This window comes from Eretmochelys imbricata, chromosome 8 (assembly GCF_965152235.1).
Source record: "Eretmochelys imbricata isolate rEreImb1 chromosome 8, rEreImb1.hap1, whole genome shotgun sequence".
Taxonomy (NCBI): domain Eukaryota; kingdom Metazoa; phylum Chordata; order Testudines; family Cheloniidae; genus Eretmochelys; species Eretmochelys imbricata.
The window spans coordinates 86,996,181-87,021,578 of NC_135579.1; the positions used below are offsets into that span (position 1 = coordinate 86,996,181).

Below are 25,398 nucleotides of genomic sequence, written 5' to 3' on the forward strand. Positions count from 1 at the left end.
GCTTGTTTCAGGAAAAAGAAATTAACTTCCATAGCCTAATGTTATAATTTGACTACAGTAAAATATTGTTCCATGGCCTTCTGCTTGGCCTTGCACATGTCCTAAGTAAAGACCTTTATAATTAGATTATAAATAACAGCTATAGAGTAAATGTTGGGAGTTCCTACAGACCTCTTTTAAACCTGGAAAACTTAGGGCATGGCTACACTTGCAGATGTAGAGCGCTGGGAGTTAAACCAGCCTTTGGAGGCCGCAGCAGGGAAAATGCTGCCGTGTGTTTACACTGTCAGCTGCAAACGCACTGGCGTGGCCACATTAGCAGCTCTTGCAACGCCACAGAGCAGTGCATTGTGGTAGCTATCCCGGTGTGCAAGTGGTTGCAACGTGCTTTTCAAATGGGGGGTTGGGGGTGGAGTGTGACAGGGAGTGTGTTGTGTGTATGTGGGGAGAGAGTGGGGTTTTGGGGAACTAAGAGCGTGTCAGCTTGCTGTCTTGTAAGTTCAGACAGACCCTGCTCCCCCTCCCATCTGTCTCACACACTCACAGCAAGCATCATTCCACACTAATGGTTGCTTTGTCCTGGAGCAGATAAGCATGCTGGCTGTCAAAAACGGAGCTTTGAAAGGACATAGCCGCATTCTACAGCCGATTCCAAAACAATGACAAGAGTGGCCACTTGACTTAAGGGGATTATGGACGTTTCCGGAGGCCGATAATTGCGCAGTAATGCAACACCTGGTTCACAGTGACCCTGGGGCATTTCAGCCAAGGCGCAGCGTGGAGGTGGATTACCAGGAGCGCTCCTGCTGCAGAGTCCAGGCGCTTTAAGTGCCTTGTCAGTGTGGACGGGTCATGAGTTAGGGCGCCTGAGGCTGCTTTAATGCGCTCTAACTTGCAAGTGTAGCCAAGCCCTTATATTAGCCCAGATGAAGGGAAATTGGTCTGGTTTGGAATAAAAGAAACGTCTTCATGGAAATACATGAAGCGGTCTTTCAAAACCATAAAGTAAAACTGAATAAAAACAGACCAGTCTAGTTTCATTATCCAAACTGAGTGAAAATGGAAAATGCAAACCATGAATGTAAAAGATGAAGAGTAACTGATTTTTTTTTTTAAGATCAGCTGAATTGCCTTTTAAATAAATAGTTGGGAGAGAGGAGGATGGGTTGAAATCCTAAATCATTAACAGAATACATATGTAGCCTTCAAATTGCAAAGTAGTACATTTTAAAAGTAAATAGATTTACTTGCCCGAGACCGAAATTCAGTGATTTGTTTCTTCTGCAAGAGGTGAGGGTGACAAAAGATCAAGGAATTGCTTATGTTAGGTATGTGTCTTTCTCTTTCAGGAAAAACATAATAACTTAAGTCCGTTCAACTTAAATAATTAGCATTGTACTAACTTGGAGCAGGCAGGATTAGCATTAGTGTGTCTAATAATTTGGGACACGTTTCCATCCCTGGACTGTGTGTGAAACTTACACCACATAAACATGATTTTTTACATTTTGAGGTAAATAGCCAGGCTATTACAGACATGTCCTCTGTGGATCAGGCACAGAGGATGCCACGTAATATGCACTGACCACGGGGTTATACTTATGCATGTTTATGTCTTGGCAGGAATATGCGAAATGTGTAATCACAACATATGCAAAACTACTGAAAAGGTTTTTTATTTAATTTTTAAACCCATATTGCACCTATTGCTATAGGGAAATTTTACCATGTGAAGGGAAAGCTCTGAATGGAAACTTATGAAATGGTACGTGTTACATTTTGTAAAACACTTCAATTTCCCGTTGATCTAGGAAGTGGTGTGTCTTCTCATAGTCCTACTATCATTCCTCTCCCCTTTTCTACAGAATGAATAGACCTATATCCTGCCACACAATATGATTGATTGAAGAGCTCAGTTGCCATCCCCACAGCAAAAATTCAGTCTGTGCCTCATCAGCAGTTACAGACTAGTCCATCTGTTTGGTATGTTGCTCAGTTAGCCCTCTTGGGCCTGCCTATCATCCACTTCAGTGTCAACAGTGGATAATACAATACATCAGTGTCTCTGCCATTTGTCACAGTCTTGATCCCCTGCTTCTCTCCTAGAGATTTTAAAATATCAATCTGTCTGAAATCTGAGCTTCTGGTTTTAAAAGAAAGCAACAGAGGGAGGGAGGTTGAGAGCAGGACACTTTTTTAATGATCTAAAACTTAAAAAAAAAAAAAAGTTTTCCTAAAGTTGGACTACAGTGCTCTGTCACTTAAGAGCTTTGGAATTCCTGAAATGAATTGTTTGTATCTATTATCTTTTTACTGTCGGTGACAGCATTGTAAAAGAAGAGAACTTTAATGTCTTTGATACACTTTTTGAACTATTTTGGAGAACTTGTGATATCACCGAGGCCGACTGAGGAAAGAAGTGGCTTTTATCTGGACTATTTTCAGCTATTGGGTATTAATTCAAATGCCTTCTAAACAGTGAGAATACCAGCTGTAAAGATTGAACACCTCTGCCCCTTCTTTTAAGAGACAAGGGAGCTTCAAATCCTCATCTCTAGTTCCTCCACCAGAAACCTCCAGCAAAATAAGAAAAAAAAATAATAGTTGAGACTCTTGATAATGTACAAAATGAAGAGTTTAAAAAAAAATAAAACCACCTTTACAAGATACAAGCCCATCCCTCCCTCCCCTTTAAATTACCTTAAACAATGGCTGACAGAGGATTCTTGTAGCTTCCTAGCTGAATTTGGGCAAAAATCCTTGCTTGGTATAATGTTCTAAAGATTTTTCTAAGCGCTCCCTAGCAGTCCCTTAACACATGCAATATGTAATCATTCTCTTGTTTTGGGTCTTCAGAATTAGTGTAGGGCCTTATTCTTGAGAACAAAAGAGTGGACTCAACATTGCTTTTCTAGCAGCAATGTGCTAGGGCTTGAGAAAGCGGAGAGAACGTTCTCGGCTATATTTTTAACAATGTATGTATGTTAATTTGGTTGTGAAACACCCATTAATGTTAACATGAAATAGGAGGCCTGACCCAGGGCATCTCTAATGTCTTGTTGCTGAACTGAAGAGGACAGGCTGTGACATATCATCCTGTATGTTCCGTTTATTTATTGGAAACTACTACATCAAGGGGGCTAGGATTGGCCAAAGGAGAGTAACTGAGAACAGCAAAGTAGTTGTTGTGAGGTGAGGGAGACTGCAGGCATTTAGGAGTGTTGAAATAGTAGAGGAGATCTGACCTAACTGTGTAGCAGTCTGGGAGAAAAGAGCCTTGCAACTGATGGTGGCAGCAGAGTATCTCAGGAACTGGCAATGGGGCACAGATCTTTGTGCCTGTCAGTAACAGCATGAATCTAGCCTAGGTCAGGAGAAAGTTGAAGTAATTGACATCTGATGGTTGGTTGACCTATGAGAGATGAGTTAGATGAGGGTTCAATTGCTAAGGGGTAAGCATCCCCATCTGAAAACTACCATGTTAGTAACCAGGCTTGCTGGTGGTCTCAGTACAGTGCCAAGGGGCTAAATGTGCAAGGAGGCTAAATACAACCCATGGAGAAATTTACACAGAGGGCTGTAATCTCTGTGGTGCTGGTACCCACCTTTTTTGTGAGCCTTTAAGTCACCCAAGAAAAAAACAAGAAAAGCTCAAGACAATTTCTATCTACTGCATTATGTAATTAACCACATGTGCCAGGGTTCAATAAATACAGAAATCTTGCTCGCGTTCTCATGACTAGAACTGTTGAGTCAAATCTCCAACACCATTAAGATTGGTTAATGTGCATAAAATAGCTATTCCACTAAAAATAAAGGCAGAGCTGAATACTCATATACAGATAAATCTATGAAGCACAAATAGCATGTAGTGCCAAAAATTAGCATTTAGTACATTTCTTATGCAAATAATTTCACTTCCAGCCAGATATCAGCTGGCACCTTTCATGAAGAAAGCTGATTTAAATAGTCTCTGAAATACTGTATGAGTGAAAAATACCAAGTTATTAACACAACAAATCACTGGATGGTGCTGTTGTTTCGGACAAATGCAATTCCCTGTACTACTTTAGCAACAAAGTAAAATAAAAAAGCAGTCAGCATTTGAACTCAGCAGAAATGAGATTGCAGGGGGTGAGGGCTTGGGAAAGGAAATGGGGGGTCATTATTATGACCTGTGTCATCTAGGAGGTCAGACTTGTCACTAAGCTGAGCAGAACTGTCACTCCTGGTCTTTAGAATCTGAATTACGGTGCAGTCATGTACCCTTTCCCACCTTAGGCTTCCATGAGCTCATGCACATTTGCTGCAATATTTATGCAGGGCAGTAGGAGTTGCTGTATCACTGTGCAGACATCTAACACAATGGCATACACCATGGAATTGTCTATACCAAAAAGTTTGGCCAAATAGCAGCACTCAGTGCTGATGACCACCCCCACCCCTTCCACAGGGATTGTGCTGCAAGTGGCTGAGTTAAGCTAATTTAGTGTTCTTCATTTAGGCTGTTTTCTATCTTTTGTACTTATCAGCTACAACAATGAAAATAATCAAGTTGATTTCAGCCTCTTTCTCACAACTTAGATCAAGAAGAGGACTGGGAAACAGGAGACAGGTGTGGTGCAGTAATCCTGTTGCTGTTAAGACGTGTTTGCGATCATGGGCAAGTTCCCTGACCTCCCTGAACTCAGTTGAGCATAGCCCACTTCCACTTTAATTGAATTATCTCATTAGCACTGACCCCCCAACTTGGTAAAGCAACTCCCATCTTTTCATGTGCTGTGTATTTATACCTGCCTACTGCATTTTCCATTCCATGCATCTGATGAAGTGGGTTTTAGCCCACAAAAGCTTATGCTCAAATAAATTTGTTAGTCTCTAAGGTGCCACAAGTACTCCTCATTGTTTTCACTTGTAAAAGGGAGCTAATACAAGAGAGGACAGGTGGTCCAGTGGTTAGGACACAAGCTAAGCCTTAGGACACCTAGGTTCAAGTCCCAGCTCTACCACAGACTTTCCTATGTGACATTGGGCCAGTCACTTAGGCCTAGCTCCTCAAAGATAGTTAGGCTCCTAATTTCCATTGAAAGTCATGGGAGTTAGGACCTATTTGGGTCTTGGCCTTAATCTCTCTGGGCCACAATACCCCATCTCTACATGAGAAGAATAGCTCTGCTCTACCTCACACAGATGATGTGGGGAATGTACATCAAAAATGGTGAGACTCAGATACTGTGGTTATTGGGGCCATATAAGTTAGATAGATATTCTCACATGGGTGCAGTGAGATGTGTGTACTTAGCTGAGATTTTCAAAGCTGCCTAATGATTTGGATGTCCAATTTTAATGTGAATTGGGTGTCTAAACCCATTAGGCAGCTTTAAAAAGCCTCAGATGTAATGATTGTAAAGCCTATTTGAGATTGTTGGATGCAGGTGTGTTAGAACTGGTTGTGTTATCTTCAGTTCCACTTTCTGGTTCTCAGTCACTAGTAGAATACTGAAATGTTTGTGTTACAAACAGGTTTGTTGCATTCAACATTTTTTCATGAAAATATTTCTGTTAAATTTGGGTTTGTTTGTGCTTTTTTGTTTTTTTTTTAATGAAACCTGAATTTATCTCTTTGAATGATAAAGTATTATCTGCCAATGAGGATACCTGAACTTAGCAATTATGTCCCCTAAGATGGCGCACTAAACCTGTAAGCTGGACCCGGATGGCAGGTTTTCATTTATACAAAAGTGAAAAACTAATCAAACTTCCCTAAGATGGCAGAATAGATACCTTAAACTCGCTCTGTAGGACTACTTTTCCCCCAGATTTATTATTCGTCTATTCAAAAGTGCCACACCTGAATAAAATAACTCCAGTAACAAAACAATATCCTGCAATGTTAGTTACTTAAAACTAAGACTTCCATTGTTTGGCTAAAATGGATTTTTACCTGAAGAAATGATAAAGTGGCCTCAAAGGCTGGGGAGTGGGGATGAAGTTCCCCCACCAAAAATTTTTTTCCTCCACTACCACAACATTTTACAAACTGTGCCTCACCCTGTTTTTAGTTTTGCTCTATTCCTCCTTAACCTGATATGAAAGGAGCAGCATAAATATTATGAATTAATATCTGGCAAATTTTGATTTCTAAAGAGAAAGCTGATAGCTCATTTTGTTTGTCCTGTGCCAAAACAACTCCAATAGTCTATTACAGGGGTGGCCAGCCTGTGGCTCCTCAGAAGTTAATATGCGGCTCCTTGTATAGGCACTGACTCTGGGGCTGGAGCTACAGGTGCCAACTTTACAATGTGCTCAGCCTCTGGCTCTGCTACACGCCTGCCCCCACTCCATCCTGCCCTGAGCCTGCCATGCCCTCGCTCCTTCCCCTTCCCCCCCCTCCCCCAGCCTACTGCACTCCATGAAACAGATGATGGGGAGGTGCTGAGTGGTGGAGCTGCCGGTGGGCGAAGGTGCTCAGAGCAGGGGAGGAGCTGATCAGGGGTTGCTGACCTGTTACTGTGGCTCTTTGGCAGTGTACATTGATCAATTCTGGTTCCTTCTTAGACTCAGGTTGGCCACCCCGGTCTATTCTATACTGATGCTTGATGTTAATGACAACAATTGGTGTTTATGATCCAATAATATTCATAGATACCCACAGAGGTGATGTTTATGTCAGGATAATAACTTGGGTTTCACTAGCAATGATGCTATTGTACTGGATAAAAGAAATTAAGGGCTGGAATCAGTGCAATTTATACATAAGTAAGGATTCTAGGATATAGCGCCACATGAAGAAGAGAAAACAGCTGTGGTGTGAATTTAAGTTGAAGATGAGAGGCAAGAGGAGAATAAAAAGCACCTAACAATTTTAATTAATGTTAAATGTATTTAATGGGCCGATTAATAAGGAATTTTTAAAAAGTGATTTCCTCTCCTGAAGACAATGGTAAAGGTGTAAATTCCATTCCAGTGTAGCTGATTTTTAAATCGAGAAAGCAGTGGAAAAGCGCTGTCAAACCAGATAATTCCAGGGAAGGATAAAGCATCTTTTCTACTTCCTTTTATTCTTATAATCACCAGTCATAGTGCCAGGTCTATACAGGCACTTGCAAATAAAGTTTGACTTGATTTACAAGCGTTTAAGGTTTACCAAAGGAAACTGCTGGGTTCTCGCTTTATTGGCCAGAAGTAAGAAGGCATAGATACAGAAAATCTATTAAAGCTATGGAGCTAGCGACTGTGTAACGTAACAGAGCAGCTGTCTGAATGGATTTTTGCGTGCGTGTTAATGTCTAGCTAGATGGCGCCAATAGCCCCCTTCACTTCTAAGTACTCGGTTGTTCCTTTTGCTCTCGTCCCCCGCGTCCCAAATTACAAATAAATAAAAGGAAACCTCGTGATTTGCTGTAATGGTCCCGAGTCTCCCCGGACCACACACACACACACACACACACACACAGCTCCCTGTCAGGAACAATCTGTAGGAGGAAGAATGTGACCAGCAGCAGAACGGTCTGCGGCAACTTCGCCCCGCGTTGCATTGAGCCGGATTGCAGCCCCAGGCGTGATGCGGCGCCGAGCCCGCCGTGGCCGCCCCGCCTGCCCTGCCCCGGGGCTCGGTTACCGCTGTCACCGCTGGAAACCGGGCGCCTCGCTCAGTCTCCTCCGGCAGCGCGGCGCCCGGCGGCTCGCGCGCAGGACGCGGCCAGTGGCCGTCCCCCGCCCCCCGTCGCGCCGGTTTGCTGGCCGCAAGCCGCCCCGATTGCCAGCCTCTCAGGGGTGGGACGCGCCCCCCCTCAAGCAGAACTGGATGAATGAAGCCCCGGGGCCCCGCCTCCTCTGCCTTATAGCTCGGCGGCTGGTCCCTTCTGCCCACTGAGCCGGAGCTCCCCGCCATGGGCTGGGGCAGCGCGGCCGTGGCTGGGCTGCTGCTGCGGCTCCGCTCCCGCGCCAAGCCGGCGGCATGACGCCCCCTCAGCTCTGTGTGTGGGGCCGCTACAACCACACCGCCCCCAGGCCGTGGGGCGGCGCCGTGCGGGGGGCCGGCAACGGCACGGCGCGCCCCGCGGAGGGGTGCGGCTCGGTCTCGGTGGCGTTCCCCTTGAGCATGATGCTGACGGGCACGGTGGGCAATGCCCTGGCCATGCTGCTGGTGTACCGCGCCTGCCAGAAGACGGAGAACACGCGGAAGAAGTCCTTCCTGCTGTGCATCGGCTCCCTGGCGCTGACCGACCTCACCGGCCAGCTCCTCACCAGCCCCGTGGTCATCGCCGTGTATCAGGCCAACAGGAACTGGCAGGAGTTGGACCCCTCGGGCAACCTGTGCACCTTCTTTGGGTTCTGCATGACCGTCTTCGGCCTCTGCCCCCTCTTCATCGCCAGTGCCATGGCTGTAGAAAGGACCCTGGCCATCAGAGCGCCTCACTGGTACGCCAGCCACATGCGAACCAGGGTGACCAAGACCGTCTTGCTCAGCATCTGGCTGGCAGTGTTTGTCTTTGCCCTCCTGCCCATAGCTGGCTTAGGGCAGTACACCCTGCAGTGGCCAGGCACCTGGTGTTTCATCCACGCCAGGGACAACCCCGTTGTGGGCAACACCTTCTTCGCTTCAGCCTTTGCCTTTCTGGGACTTTGCTCTCTGATTGTCACCATGGCATGTAACTTGGCCACGATCAAAGCTTTAGTGGCTCGGTGCAGGACCAAACCCTCAGCATCTCAGTCCAGCAAGCAGTGGGGGAGAATCACCATGGAAACACTGGTCCAGCTGTTGGGGATCATGTGTGTTCTCATTGCTTGTTGGTCACCCCTGTTGGTAGGTTACCTTTTAATTTGCTGTGTGATATTGCTAACCCCACAGCATTCTTTCACAGAGAATGGGGGGGTGATGGTTACGGTACAGTGGGGGTGCGGGGAGGTTACATCCAACTCCCTAAAACATTGTCATTGTGTCCCCCAAATTTCAGCCTGCTTTGTAGGGGAGATAAGCAAGTGGAGGGGGGCGCACCCTGTTGAAGGCGCACCCTGTTGAGTAGGAGGATACAGGTATAAGGGGATCCCTTGGTGAGAGGTACTGGGGATAGGAGCAGGTGCAGGGCACAGTATGTATGGGAGGACCCCTTGGGAAGGGGAGCTGAGGATGGGAGGTGGACATATACAAGGGGACTCACTGTGGAGAGCTAGTAGAGCTGGGTGACCTGTATGAGGGTCCTCTTGAGGAACTGAGCAGGGGTGAGTGTGATGTATGGGACAGACACCCTCCCCCACCCCCAAGAGAAGGCTAAGGGGGAAATGGAGGTTCAGAAAGACCTTGATGAGAAGCTGATAAGGCCTCAACTAGAGTATTGTATCCAGTTCTGGGCACCACAATTCAGGAAAGATATGCAGAAACTGGAGAAAGTCTAGAGGAGAACAGCAAAAATTATTAAAGGTTTAGAAAACATGACCTACAAGGAAAGAGAAAAAACTGGGATTGTTTAGTCTGGAAAAAAGAGAAGACCAAAGGGGACTTGAAAACCGTCTTCAAGTACATAAAAGGTTGTTATAAGGCACAGGGTGATAAATTGTTCTCCTTACCCACTGAGTACAGCACAAGAAGTTGTAGGCTTAAATTGCAGCAAGGGAGATTTAGCTTAGATATTAGCAAAAACTTTCTCGAATTGTTACACACTGAACTAAATTAGTCCGGATGGTTGTGGAGTCTTGGTCATGGGAGGTTTTTAAGAACAGTTTAGACAAATACATGTCAGGGATGGTCTACATCAGTGGTTCTCAAACTTTTATACTGGTGACCCCTTTCACATAGCAAGCCTCTGAGTGCAACTTTTAAATATATTTAACACCATTATAAATGCAGGAGGCAAAGCAGGGTTTGGAGTGGAGGCTGACAACTCACAACCCCCCATGTAATAATCTCGCGACCTCTGAGAGGTCCTGCCCCCCAGTTTGAGAACCCCTGGTTTACATAGTCCTGCTTCAGTGCAGGGGACTGGACTAGATGAGCTATCATATTTCTGTGATTGTGTAGAATGGGGGCTGTTATAGGCTGTGGCCATTTGGGAAACATTCCAGGGGGGGTGGCAGAATGAAGGTTTGGGACAAGAGAGGTGGGGATGTTTAGGGAAATGAGGGCTTTGCAAAGAAGGAAGAAAAGAAACCGGGAACATGAAGGAAGAATTTGGGTCTTGGAAGAGATTAGAGACACTAATATATTTGGCAGGTAGGTAGTGAGTGAGTGAAAGGAAAGAAGAGGGAGATCAATGGGGATTTGAAAATTCAAAACATCGTCCAAAGACTGGTGTTAGCAAAGAGTCAAAACACACCAAGACTGGTGTGGTTCTGCTGCCTGGATAGCAGAGAGCAGGTTGAGCAGTTCTGTATTCTCTGCACTATGAAGTGTGGCAGGGATGTTTTTGCTCATCCAACCACAGCAAGGGATCTACCCACTGGAGCACTGAGAAGCCTAGAGATGGTGGAACAGGCACCAAGTACTGAGGCTATCAATCATCTTCAGGATCTTGGGAGGAAGTGTGTACTGCTGGAAGCCTTATTGTGAGGGGGCCTCGTGTTAAGGGGCAAAAGTGTATTTTTTCTGCACCAACCTTGTAGGCACACATACTCCACTGCTTTGAGAAAGATGATCTGACCTGGGCCCTGTTAGCTACCTCTCACTTGTTACACTAGTTATTTCATTCAAGGGTTGTTCGCTGTTTCATATTTTTGGCTGTTTTCAGAGAAGTTGTGATGACAGTAACCACTGCAACATTTTAGCATTTTTTTAAAGAGGCTAATCACACAACTTTTACCCTTTCTTCTTATTCTGTTCTTTTCTTGCTCAGTCCTTCCTTGTTGATCTGGGACAAACCCCTTTTGAGAAGCAGAGGGCCCTGAATGTAGAATGTGTGTGTTTCTGCTGCATGAGACTTGTCCGAGGGGTAAGGAGAGGGGATGATATCTGTAGCACTGTACACTATGAAGAATGGCAGGGACTTTGCCCCCACAGGATAGAATTGTGAATGGTGCTAGAGCATCCAGCACCTAGACCCACCAGACATGTTCCGATGTGTATGCATGCACGCGTCTCTGAAGGGAAGAGATGTAACTAGCTGTGGGGCCTACTACCACCTTGGGCTGCCTACAGCAGGGGTGCAGGAACAAATTTTTATAGTGAGGATGCTGAGAGCCACTGAACCAAACTGTAAACCCTGTATATAATGGAAACCACTTGGAGCCAGGCGGTGCAGCAGCATCCCTAGTTCCATCACCTGTGGGCCTCACTGACTCCTTTGCCGTTCCTTGGCCTGGTAGGGAGAATTCCTACCCCACAGAGACCCCTGCAGATCTCCCCATGCTAGTACATGGCTCATGTACTAGCGTTGAGGATTTGGCCCTTACCATTGACTAGTGCAGCTACCCTGGGAAGAATAGCTAGTAGTGCTACTGGAATATTCAGTGTAAATAAGATAGCATTAGAAATGAGCTAGTTCTGCCCAATGACTTTATTTTTTGTAAATTAATAACATTCCAGGAAAATCTTAAAACAACCCCGCTTCCCCCTGCATCTTCTGCATGTTAGCTGTACAGAGATCATTAATGGCTTGTGAAATCAGTAACCATATTGCAAACCTAGGAATTGCTTTCTATATGAGAGACAGGACAATGTTTTACTCTTAAGAGCACCAGGGTAGCATGGATTTGACCACACACGCATGCAGGATGCCCAATTTAGATATGATTACTTTTTTTAACATTGACCCTCCCCTCATCATGTGTTCAGTCTTTGATATCAGCGGTTGGTGATTAACTGTCTTTTCCACTATATTGAATCAGCTTCTCTAAAAGCTACATAGCCTCCAAGCCAAGGCTTTGTCAAGCCAGGCCTTAAAAACCTTCAAAGATAGAGATTCCACCACCTCCCTAGGTAACCCATTCCAGTGCTTTACCACCCTCCTAGTGAAATCGTGTTTCCTAATATCCAACTTAGACCTCCCCCACTGCAACTTGAGACCATTACTCCTTTTTCTGTCATCTGCTACCACTGAGAACAGCCCAGCTCCATCCTCTTTGGAACCCCCCCCTTCAGGTAGTCGAAGGCTGTTATCAAATCCCCCTCACTCTTCTCTTCTGCAGACTAAACTATTGCTTTCTTGCAATATCATATCTCAGAGGCATAGTGTGAGTTTATGAGCACACTACAGTATCCTTACTAAGCCTTTGCTCAAAAACAATTTCATCATCAAGAGTTTGCCTGGGAAACTAAGTAGAACTTATGGCCCTATCCAAAGCTCATTGAAGCTCATGGAAAAATCCACACTGACGTCATTGGGCTTTAGATTCAAACTCTTAGGTCCTGATTCAGGAAAGGATCCTTATTCAGGAAAGTACTGAAGTACATGTTTAAATTAAGCATGTACCTAAATCCTAAATTGAAGTCAATGGGAAAGCGTGTGCTTAAAGTTGAGTGCTTTCTTGAATCACGGCCTCAATGAGGAAAGCAGGCTTTGTCCTAATATGAATAATAAAATAGGATCTCAAGTCACTTCACAGAACAGTAAATGTTATATTTAAAGATTAAACCCAATATTTGCAGAGCATCCTGATTATCCTGCTCTCTACAAATCTGCACCTTTTCTAATTCATACCCAAACCAACCATCTTACTTCACATCTCAGCAGCAATGTAAGAACAAATGCTATAGTGAACCCTCAAAGTAGTAAGGCATCTTTACATTCACAGGATTTAATGCAGCACATTAGTACATGATAGTGAATTAGTGCTGAATGACAGTTGCTAGAATTGACCAAAAAGGTGCACTATCACCCGCTGTCACTGCGTCCTTGTTGAATATTTCCATTCAGAAGCCTATTCAGCCTTGTAGAATGTGGATTGCGGATGTGGTTCCACTGCACAAGGTGTATGGGGCCTGAAGGCAGGAGAGCTATGCAGGATCCTCCTGACTTTGGCTTCATGCATTTTCCCATAGGGCCATCCATACTCACTATTGTTCCTTCAATGGCAGGAGTTCATGCAGCTGTTCTCAAAGCCTATTTGAATAGGCTTTTTCCAGTTAAAATTTAAGATTTAAATGCTTTAGAAACAGCCACAGAGACTTCTCCCTTAAGGACATTCAAGATGGCTGTCATTTTTTGCTGCCATGAAATGGACTAGAATATACAGCAGGCTACACAACTCTGTGGAGACTTAACTCTGCCCCAACACCCCCATTAACAAGCTTGAATTCCTGGCCTTTTGAAGTTATGGGGAATTTTGCAGCTGACTTCAATAGGCCAAGATTTCACTCCCAGTATGGAAAATAATATTTCTCCTTAGCCTTAATTATTTGAGGGTCAATAAACTAGTTGATTCTTAACCTGGCCAGTTAATATAGGGCTATAAACTGAAAATTTAGTCATGTGCATAAGTGTTTCTGGTATCTAGCCCCTAATGAGTGTTTATACAGCCAGAATCTCTACTGCTCACCCAGATACCAGATGTCTCCTTCCACTATCAATACTATGAAAGCCCTATTGTGTGTATCTTGATGGCTTATTTTTCTTGCCGCTTTATTACCTTTTCTAGTGTAATATTAAAGCTATAAGAGACAAGAACAGCTCCATTTTTTGAAACATGGGAGATGTCTGTCTTTAAAGACTGTGAAACTAAGTGAGCCAAAGACAACACTTAATGACTTCTTCCTTGTTCACTAGTACCGTACATTGAATACAGACCTAAAGCAATTTCAAACTACTTCCATTTTGTTTGTCATATTTTGCTTTTACTCTTATTATGTAGCTAGTGCCTAAAACATGCTAGGTGTTTTCCAAATGCAGAGGAACACATGATCCTCTCTTTAAAAGGTAGAAGGATCTCGCAAGTCTGTTTCACCAAGCCTTATGTTTTTAAGCAAAATGGCCTTTTCTCTTTCTTACACACACACACACAACAAAAAATATCCCCTCCTCTACGCTTCCTGCTGATTTATTTTAAATAACATTTTTGCAGATTAAAAGCAGAAGGACAAAACTACTTGACTTATACTGTAAGGGTGCCCTCCACTTTACTTAATGCATCTATGTCAAGAGCAAAAGACGCACCTACATGCAGAGAGGAGAAAAATGGGACAGTCACAGCAGAAGTTGGACAGACCACCTGAGGCTTTTAAAAATCATTGATATTATGAGAAAATATTCAGGGAGCTGTAGAGAGAAGGCAAAGAGATCCTCTAACATTTTGCTATAAAAGGTCAGCAGTGAATGCTGAACTGGCAACCAACCTGACCTTTACAAATCAAAGGCAGGGCCAATTAAAAACATACTGGCTAGCAGACCTTTGAATTTGTTTTATCTTATTTCTTCTGCCTGTCTGCTTGGGACTCTGCTGATACCCAGAGTGAATTAATGAGTTGTATTTGTTTCTCACTTCAAAACTTTTCATGAATTTTCCAGGAGCCCAGTTCCATAAATCTTCTCTCCAGTGTGTAGCCTCTATGCCAACATTTATCCCTCTTGGATTCATAGTCCCAAAGTTCAGTGCAGGCATTACAGAACAATTTGTGGGTTTTTTGTAATAAATAATTAAAAAGATTGGCACACACTAGGAACAATGGGCCTGATTCTGATCTCACTTCTCTCAGAATGAATTGTGAGTAACTGGAGGTAGTCAGTAGCGTATCAGAGTAAAACCATCATAAAGGAGATCAGGCCCAACATAGCCCATAGATAGGAAATCTAAAGTATATTTTTTCCCTTGATGTTTGTGTTTAACGCCCATGGAATTTCTTCTATGTGCAGTAAAGGGAGAATTGCCTTTTAATTGCCTTGTCCCTCTTTTCCTAGCATAGATAGACTTAAATTTGGTGCATAAATAGTTTTAACATTATGAGTAATCATTAAAGAACAATTCTTAATTTTTAAAAAAAATTATCTGCTGGAATATATTTGTCATGATTACACTTATAATGAGTGCATACAATACTTTGGAATACAAAGCAATTAACCCTTTAAGGCTAACTCAAAAAATAGAGATTTTTTTTCAGGCCAGAAGGGATTGTTGTGATCATCTAGTCTGATATCCTGCATAAACATAGGCCAAAAGGAGAGGCTTTCATTGAAACCCCAGTTACATTACTCATTTTTACCTACAATTGCATTAAAACAACTATTCTGAACATTTTGTGAGTATTTTCCAGCTTAAAAAGTCAGTTTCTCCCAGAATCATTTGTTTATGCTGTAGAGACTTTGGTAAAATGAAATTTGTATTCTGTGGCTTAATGGGTTTTTTTTGTTGTTTTTGGTTTTGGGTTTTTTTGAGTAAACCGCTGTTATTAATGAGTTTTGAAAACTCTTATTATTAACTCATTATATTTATAAAATGAAAACCTTACATGGCCAATGCTCTGTTTTAGGCCTCTCTCTTGGAAACAAGGTTAGGGTTGCCAACTTTCTGATTGCAGAAAACTGAACACCTGTGCCCTGAGGCCCTGCCCCTTCTCCGAGGCCCCGCCCCCTGCTCACTCCATCCTCCTCCCTCTGTCACTTGCTCTCCCCACCCTCACTCACTCGCTCATTTTCACTGGGCTGGGGCAGGGGGTTGAGCTGCAAGAGGGGGTGAGGGCTCTGGTTGGGGGTGCAGGCTCTGGGGTAGGGCCAGGGATGAGGGGTTTGGAGTGTGGGAGGGGGCTTCAGGCTGGGGCAGGGTGTTGGGCTCTGGGAGGGGGTATGGACTGGGTGCGGGCTCCAGGATGGGGTCAGAAATGAGTGGTTCAGGGTGCAAGAGGGGGCTCTGGGCTGGGGCGGGTGAGGGCTTCGGCTGGGGATGCGAGCTCTGGGGTGAGACTAGGGCTGAGGGGTTTGGGATACAGGTGGGGGCTCCGGGTTGGGGCTGAAGGGTTCAGAGTGCGGGAGGGGGCTCACGGCTAGGGCAAGGGGTTGGAGTGTGGGAGGGGATGCAGGCTCTGGGAGGAAGTTTGGGTGTGGGAGGGGGAGAAGGGTATGGGCTCCAGGCGGTGCTTACCTCAGGCAGCTCCTGGGAAGCGGCGACATGTCCCTCTGGCTCGTAGGCACAGGTGTGGCCAGGGGGCTCTGCATGCTACCCCTGTCCACAGGTGCCGCCCTCACAACTCCCATTGGCCGCAGTTCCCGGCTAATGGGAGCTGCGAAGCCGGCACTCGGGGCAGCACCTGCACTGCAGGCATGGTTAGGGAGTGGAGTGCTCCTGGCCATCCCTGCACTTAGGAACCAGACAGACATGCTGGCCACTTCCGGGAGCCATGCAGAGCTGGCCGCTGCGGCCAACCGGACTTTTAGCAGCCCAATCAGCTGGGCTGACCAGAGCTGCCAGGGTCCCTTTTCGACTGAGTGTTCTGGTAGAAAACCGGATGCCTGGAAACCCTAAATGGGGTTAGTCAGAGGTTACTATGGTGAGGGACAGGCAAGGAGCAGCAAGGTCCTCAAAAGCCCTGGACATCAGTCCTTTATGATGGGAATCGTAGAGGAATTGTCAGGTAGATGACAGTGCCCAGACCCCGAGGAAGGCTTGGTTAAAAAAGGAGGATATAGGGGAAGTGAGGTTGTATTGTTATCGCTTAAAATTAGACAGCTGTAGAGGCTTAAGTCTATTTTATATAATTTAAAACTGGAAATAATCATGGGCAGAAGTCTTTAAAAAAATAAAACTAAATTAATGGAAGCTGCAATCAGTAAGTTGTCCATGAAACAGGCTATTGTAGCCTTTGGGTGGGCTAGAAGTTTACTTCATTGTCCTTCTCCACTGCCTAAAAAAGGACACCCAGAATTCAGTCACTAAGGATTTTCACTAAGGACTGCACAGGGTCAGCCTTCCCATATTCAAATCCAAAGAGAACAAAAAGGAATGAAATGTAATTCTTAAGTACCAACTTTATAAAGATAAAGAAACATTACAATTTCTACAACATAACATGGCCACCTTATAATCCACAGACATTATCTTCAGTTATACATAAACTGAAACAAAGAAAACAAATTAAATATAAACAGGTCAGTTCCCACAGAAAAACAGTGAGATGTAACTTGGAGTTCCCAAAAGCTAAGATTGAGTTCACCTGAATCTCAGTTACAGTCTTTGCTCACCAAAATCTATACAATCTGCTGAGTCAAAAGCATTGCAACAACATCTTCCCTTCACTTGCTTATAGAAATCTCCAGCTAGAATCATCTTCCTCTGCTGCAATCACTCAGCTAGTTAGCTAACCAATTAACCAACCCCTCAGTTAAGTATCTAGATTTTTAAAAAAAGGTTTTAAAAAACTGAAAATAACAAAATGAGTGACTCTTTCCCCATCATCACATTTAAATAAGATAAAAGTTGGTGAATCATTCTAATTGAGACAATTTAAAATAATTTGGTTAAAATCAAACAACATTCCAAGTATACAATTAAAATGAAAAAAGGTTTCCCTTTCTATAATTAACGCAGCCAGGGCTTCCCTATTGGAAGCTTAACATTATCACCTGCTGCAAAATGCTTCAGAGTTAGGGGAAAACAGCCTGCTTTCTGCTCCTGTGGCTCAGCTTCTCCCAACCCACAGATAGCCTTTTGCAAAGCCGCTGCCCTGACTACCTGCCCAGTAACAGGGCATACCCAAAACTACCAAACCCAATTCCAGAAACCTCTGAGTGTGGACTGCTAATTGTGCATCTGCCTAGCAACAGTGAACCACACACAACTCATTCCTACCCCACCCAATAGATTTCCTAAAGCAGGGGTGGGCAAACTTTTTGGCTCAGGGCCACATCTGGGTAGGGAAATTGTATGCAGGGCCATGAATGTAGGGCTGGGGCAGGGAGCTGGGGTGCGGAAGAGAGCTTGGGTGTGTGGGGGGGTGTGGTGTGCAGGAAGGGGCTCAGGGCAAGCGGTTGGGGTGTGGAGTGTGGGAGGGGTGTTAGGGGCTTATTCCTTCACCCACTTACTTTCCTGGTCCTTCTCGCATGAACAGAGAGCAACAATACTCTAAGTCCAAAGGTGCAAACAATTCGATGTTTATTGGGGTGAACTTCAAGCAAGCATGATTCCAGTTTCCTTCCTTAGTGTCCCCCTTCCCAGCTCTGACACCACTGAGCCTTACGTGTCCCTGTTCCCATTTCCACCTTTAGGTAAACATGATTCCAATTTCCCCACCCTCATTCCCTGTTCCCATTTCCCACCCACTTCCTGATTGACTGCAGACTATATAGTAAAACTTGAGTTCTGCTTAGCTATACCTTAACCAATCATTTTCCTGAAATTTAACTAACCAATCCTAACATATTGTAACATGATTATTTAACCAATTATATCCCACCACCTTAATTAGTTTACACCCAGCAAAATTAATTATACAGCAGACAGGAACAATCACAGAACCAGACAGAGATTATACAGACAAACAATAGGGAAATGGGGACTACAGTGATAGAACAACAAAGAAATGAGGATTTCACATCCCAGCTATTGATAAGTGAGTTCTTGCCTGACAGGATGCTATCAAACTAAGTTTCCTTTTACATCTTCTAGGCACTTCCCTTTCTCTGGAGGAGATAGGCACTATCAGGACAGGACTGTATTCCTAACAGCCCAATAGCACCTTATTTCAATGTGACTAGTTTGGAATGTGAGGAGGTGACCGGTTGCTTCCCAGCTTATGGCTGCCTCTGTTGCTTAAGCAAAGGCCTTAGCCTAAGAACAGGGCCTCAGACTGTCACAGTAAGAGAAGGACCTTACACCAGCTGACAGTGATTTTGATTCTTTCTTTTATACCTCTATAACTAGCCAAGTGATAAGAATACACCTAAATTCTTAGAGTATAGGCCTTTACAGACAGGCCTGAATATCTATATCCTAACAAGGGGGCTCAAGGCAGGGGGTTAGGGGACTCAGGGTTGGGTGTGGGGTGCTGGCTGCAGCCTGGCGCCGCTTACCTCAAGTGGCAGCGGCGTGCAGCAGGCCTAAGGCAGGCTCTCTGCCTGCCCTGGCCCCATGCCACTCCCGGAAGTGGCCAGCATGTCTGGCAGTGGCTCCTGGGGGTGAGGTGGGGTAGGGCCAGCACCTCCGCCTCACGCTGCCCTTGCCTGAGGGTACCACCCCCAAAGCTCCCATTGGCCATGGTTCCCCATTCCCGGCCAATAGGAGCTGCAGGGGGGCGGTGCCTGCAGGCGAGGGCAGTACATGGAGCCCTCTGCCCTCCCCCTTCCTAAGGGGCCGCAGGGGCATGGTTTGCCCTCCCCTGTCCTAAAGAGATATCTCCCTATTAGGCACATGGGTTATACTGTGTGACCACATGACCTTACCACTGTGACCCTCTTCCTCCCGCCCATATACTTTCTCCAACTCTTCATTTAAAGCCACTTATCATTAGTTGTCTACAGTTTAGATGGAGCATCTTCAGAGTCTAGCACAATGGGGCCTCGTTCTGATTGGGTCATTAGGCATTGCCATAATACAAATAATAATTATGAGATGTAAATATGTCTCTGTGTGTACATTACAGCAAATGGAAACCAAAAGGTAATTAATTAACATTCCCAGCATTCAGGTTATTTTCTTTAGGATCAGTATTTGAGGAACTCTGAAACATGATAGCCCTTATAATCATTTTAATCTTGTTCTGTGATCTCAGAAGTCATGAAATTGCAATATAAATTGGCAGATAAAATACAGTATTTATAAAGAATCTGCTTTCATGTGCCAGTTGCTATCTGTTTTGTTTATATTACATAATGCTCCACTGTTTCATGGAATGTTAAATTGCTTTGCTGGAAATTTCACTTTAAACAACATATAAGGTTATAATTCCATGAATTCTACGTTGGCCTATTAAAATAATTTTAACTGAAGTCTGTAAAAGTTACAGGGCTAAATCCTCAACTGGTGTAAATCACTGAAGTCACTGGAGCCACAGAGATTTATATCAACAGAGGGTCTGGCCCACAATTTGTATCGTAATGTAAATTAATCACCCTGTTTTATTAAACTATAAACTACATAAAGCAATGGGGCAATTCACATAGAATCATGGACACTAGAGATAATAAAAAGCTATTATGTCATCAAGTACATCTTCCTGGTAGCACAAGATTACGTAGTCTGTATTATACATTTACTAACGATCTGTCCAGTCTAATTTTAAATATCTACTCACAACATGTTATATATATGAAAGCTCAAAGACTCCCAGCAACTTTATAAAATAAAGCAATTTAAAAGAGCATTCATTCTATTTAAAAACAGACAAATTCAAACTTGTGCTAAGTCTAATGTTTCAGCTTGAGAACTCAGCTTCTGGAGACCTATGTGATTGGTGATCATTGAAGACAAAACTACTGGCGAGCTTTCCTGACTTCTGGAGGCTCCGCTTAACTAGTTTTAGCCAGCCAGCCAGCCTCCAGAATTGTAATTTTAATTATTTGCAAGGATTTTTTAGGAAAAACCATGCCCTTGCTCTTAGGAGCCATACTGGGGTATGGGGAGAAGAGGATGGCATCTGTGCATAGAGGGACCAGTCTTTAGGCAGGAGTAGCTGGGAGGGGAGTCCTGTCTCCACGGAGTAGCCTCTGCCAACCCTTACATGACTTCCTTGCAGCATATCCCTGTAGCATGCATCCTTGTATCCATGACCTTGTAGCAGCATATCCTCCAGCCCTTCCCACTCCTCTGTCCTGCCTCCTGATGTTCAGGCAGCCTTCATAGAGATGGAAGAAGAGCTCTATGAGGAACGAGGGAGTTGCTCCATCCATGCTCCCACACACACTTCCCCCCACCAGCCCCGAGTGTCCATTGCCACCAACCCTTTTGCAGGGGAATCAGGTCTGCTTCCATGTGTCCCTCTACAACATGAAGAAGGGGGGTTGGATTTGCCCTGTAATGTCCAGCAGTATCCTATGACTAACATACATAGCTACCTCTCACCTTATCACCTTAAAACAAGGATCATAACCTACCAGTAAATCCTTTGGGCTCATTTCTGCACCCAGGTACATAGATGCTACTCCCATCAAACCCCACAGGAACTGCACCTGTGTAACTGAGGCAGAATTAAGCCTGTTAATTATATTATGCTAATTATCATTGCAAACTCTCTCAGCCTATCGGACCCCAAGACAGTACCCTGTTTGCTTTGCTCTTGGGCAATAGCTATACTTGAAAGGACCCCCAGGTGGTTGGCCTGGGGATGGCCCCCCCCCCATGCCACTTTGGCTGTCAAGGGCCAGTATGAAGTCTCAAGCTTCATTAAGTTTTGGAAGTTTCCCCGCAGGGCTTCTCAGGGGGTGAATTGTGCCCCCTCTCTGGTCTCTCCTCCTGCCTCCACTTTGTTCCTGAGATACACAGTTGATCCTCTGTAAATTCCAGGACTGGGACAGATGGTGCCATGCAAAAAGCTGATTCTGTCTTTTGCACAGGGATAGCCATGCATAAAGTGCAGATTTCAATTTAGAACTCAAATACGTATTTCAATATTTCCCATGCTGGGAAACAGCCTGGGAGTCAGGAAACCTGTATTCGATTCCTGGCTTCACCCCTACCTTCTGTGTGATTTTGGCAAGTTGCTACACTTATTATCTGATGTGCAGAAGTACCTAGGGGACATAATTATGGACTAGGCCCCCTCTGAGCTAGGTGCTGTGAAACTACATAACAAAAAGACAATCCCTGACCCAAGGAGCTTGCATCATCTCTGTGTCTCTGTCTCCCCTTCTCCCTCCGCCAGTGTGACCTATTTAGAATGCACTTTCTTCAGGGAAAAGATAGTCTTTCATTATGTGTCTGCTTTAAAGTGCTGAGTATCTTAGTTTTTAATTACAAACAAGTAGTGGGGCATAGGCATTGCTCCATTATGCAATTGCAATCCAAACGCCCTTGCAGAAACTTATATGCCAAATTTATACTCAGAAAGAATTTTTGTCTTGTATTTATAGCCCCTAGAAAACAGTTTGTAATATGCTGGACCTTAGCTATAATGAAGCTATAATAAGTGTCTCTGAAATGGTACTAAATGTAAAAGCAGCTAATGTCAATGGAAAAAAAATCAGAAAGTAGATACCAACTAAACCATGGAAAAATAAATACATATTTGACAACCTTCAAACTGTGCCTCCTAGTTCTCAGAATTATATAAAGCAGGAATCGGCAACCTTTGGCATGTGGCCCATCAGGAAAATCTGCTGGCAGGCTGGGACAGTTTATTCACCTGCAATGTCTGCAGGTTCAGCCAATCACAGCTCCCACTGGCCACGGTTCGCTATTCCAGGCCTGGGGGCTGCAGAAAGTGGCGTGGGCTGAGGGATGAACATATCACAATACAGAGAGCCTCTCACCATCTTTTTTCAGGTAATTAATGGATATATCCTGGAAAAACAATAGACAGAGAGAAACTGTGATCTTGTGGATTAAGCAAAGGACTGGGAAGCTGGAGTCTATTTCTAGCTCTACCTCTTTCCTGTATAACCTTGGGCAAATGAACTAAACTCTTATTCGCCTTCATTTCCCTCTCAGTAACATGGGGCTAATGATGCTTCTGTGTTACGAGATTTATTTCATTAATGTCTATAAAGCACTCTGAGATTCTGAGATGCAAAGGGCTCTTGAAGTGCTAAGCATTATTTTGATTGATTGAATTATTATATTACAGTCTTCAATTGATAAGTCTTTAAAAGCCACAAGCCTTGTGGCATTTGATAAACCAACAGGGAAAATTGATTTGCTGAGTTCAAATGTCTATCTGTGCCAACCATCTCAATAAGCAATATCAAGTAATGCACAGGTCTTATCTAAAATCCCCAAGGTCTAAGGGGATCACTGACACATCTCTGTGATGGTGGTATTAGTTTAGCAGCTGACAGTTTGAAATACAAGTGTCAGGACTGCCCTGGAGTACAGATTTTCTGGGAGATAGTATGATTGAAGATCTTCAGCTCCTAGGCTGCTTTCTACAAATTAATAGCTATTGTTTTACCTAGGGTAGTTAGCGGTAACACATCAAGAAAAGCCAATCTACTGATGAAATTTCTTTTGACAGCTGCCAGACATGTTATAGTAGCCAGAGGCATGGCCACTCTGGCCCCATTTTGGGTGGTAGGTACTATAACATATGGGATATGTCGGTCATGGAAACGCGTGCATAAAGTATGTTTAAATGCCCATGATTTTACAATTTGCCTACCTCTTCTCAACCACACCAACTAAAATACTTAGGGGTCAAATGGCCACTCTTATCATTCTTTGTACCTTATTAACTCGTATTATATTGAAGTTTCTTCTCTCAATATGAATTATCCAGCTAGATTTAGCAACATGGGTAAGGGTGGAGGTGGCAGAATGAGCTCTTTTAATTGATTTCCCAAGCTCTGCAATTTCCTAGTCTAGATCAGTCCATCTCTCACCAGTACAACTTCATCTAGCTTTCTGCCATGTCCCAAAGATGGGAGATAACAGGCTCCTGGCTGATATCAGTGCCAGATATATTAGATCAAACCAGTGGACAAGGTGGAGGGTAAGATCTTTCTCTCCCCCCATTACTGCTGTGACCTGAAGCACAACCTCAATGTAAATACACACACACACTCTCTCTCTCTCTACTGTATGTAAGACCTCTTTGAATGAAGTTCATGGGGGCCATTCTTTATTTTCCATGATCATGGTTTGATTTGAGGGAAGTAGCAGGAGGGGGTCGGAAGATTCTAATCTGATGGGCCCCTCTCTCATACCTGCCTGAAGAAGTATGGATGTGGTTTATTTTTAATGATACACATTTATCTCACCTTTTCTTAGATTATGATGTTGAAAATGATCTTCAGTCACACATCGGTTGAACACTGCAAGCCATCTGACAACACAGTTCAAAGCATAGAACTGCAGAAAGAATGTAATTTCTTCTTGACAGCTATCCGCTTGGCCTCACTAAACCAGATCTTGGACCCCTGGGTTTATCTGCTATTAAGAAAAATTCTCCTCCGAAAGTTTTGTCAGGTAGCAAATGCTATCTCCAGTTGTTCTAATAATGGATGGAAAGGGCGACCTATCACATTAACAGATGAAATCAGACAAACAGCAGCATGAAAGAATATTGATACACCTTGCATGCAAACTACTTTTGACAAGTAGTCTTAAGCCTTACTGTGAATTTGGGCATCTGTGGCATGCCGGTCTCCACATAACTAACTGCAGCATAGTAGTACTTTTGAATGGACTTAGACTGCCAGATAATTACGTATCCGGTGTGCCAGCAATACATAAATATAAACAAAGGAATATGGTCTATTATTAACAGTTACCTAAAATTCTGGTCTCTTTTTGATCCACAGCTAAAACCATTCAAGCTAAAGAATATGACTTTTTTTCTGCTGTATACATCATGTTTTCTGGGGATTTTTCTTTCTTTGAAGGAGAAGAATCAATAATTTTTATGTCAGGTAACATTTGAGGCACAGATTCAACAGCTTAAGTTATTAAAAAGACTCATTCCTGTACTTAATTTTGACTCTTAAGATTATTGGCTAGATCCAGATATTATTCCTACCTCCTTTTCTGGGGAAAATGCAAGAGACTTGAGGGGAAAAATAATAGGAGTCCTTCCCTGTCTTTAGATTTCAGTGATTTGTTAGAAGAATTGCCAATGCCTTTGTGTAGAATAATGGTGTTCTCTTTCAAGTGCTGAAAGGCAGCAGGAGTCTTATGTGCTACATGGGCTTACCATGGTAATTACTGATTTTTAGTGACTGCAAGAATAAACTCACCTGCTGCAAAGGAGAGGGGGCTTTGGGGAACAGCAGAAATGAACAATCTGCTTTAAAAAAGAAAACAAAAAGAAGATAAACTTAGCACTTTTTTTTTTACAAGTAATACCTGTGAAACACCCAGCAAAGCACTCATCACTATGGTGATGTAGTCTACCTTAACTATTCACAGTAGATGCTCCTTTCACATAGCAAAAAACTCACCCAACGCCTTCAAAGAGCAGCATTATTTGTGAAGGTCATGATTCTGGGAACAGAAAGACCTTTCAGCTACCCTCTGGTGATGGGCGCACCACATACACAGCACCACTTATTTACTTAAGCTCCCAAAGGGTGGGTCACTCACAATATGAAATGTCAGCCAAGAAACAGTAGATTTTTCCTAAAATACAGCTTTCAGAAACATGACAGCCTTGGAATTTTTTTTTCTTTTTTTAAATCAAGCCCCATTGTCAGATTTCAGCTGGAGGATCTCATTAGTCAGATCTTTCCTGGAATAATTTTCAGGGTGGATTATAAGGACTCACGTTTCTGCTGAATCATTTGACCATCTTTTACTAACTCCCCTTTTTTCCTCCAGTTTTTCATGGGCCCATAACCTCTAACCTGTCCCATTTAATGGCCTCCTTGCTGGATTAGATCTCTATGAAATTGTTTG

At 43.8% G+C, this 25,398-nt stretch overlaps 1 protein-coding gene across 1 annotated transcript; it reads left to right on the forward strand.

The window, feature by feature from the left end:
- Nucleotides 1-7,960: 7,960 nt before the first annotated feature.
- PTGER3 (prostaglandin E receptor 3) lies at nucleotides 7,961-24,063 on the forward strand. The gene is made up of 2 exons (XM_077825119.1): nucleotides 7,961-8,809; nucleotides 23,776-24,063. The coding sequence occupies exons 1-2, from the start codon at nucleotides 7,961-7,963 to the stop codon at nucleotides 24,061-24,063; spliced, it is 1,137 nt and encodes a 378-aa protein (XP_077681245.1).
- Nucleotides 24,064-25,398: the final 1,335 nt, after the last annotated feature.

Bases quoted from the DNA above. Each gene is read 5' to 3' on its own strand.
- PTGER3 (XM_077825119.1), top strand. From the start codon at position 7,961: ATGACGCCCCCTCAGCTCTGTGTGTGGGGCCGCTACAACCACACCGCC. The intron at 8,810-23,775 runs GTAGGTTACCTT...ACCTTTTCTTAG, and splicing joins CTTGTTGGTCACCCCTGTTG to ATTATGATGTTGAAAATGAT.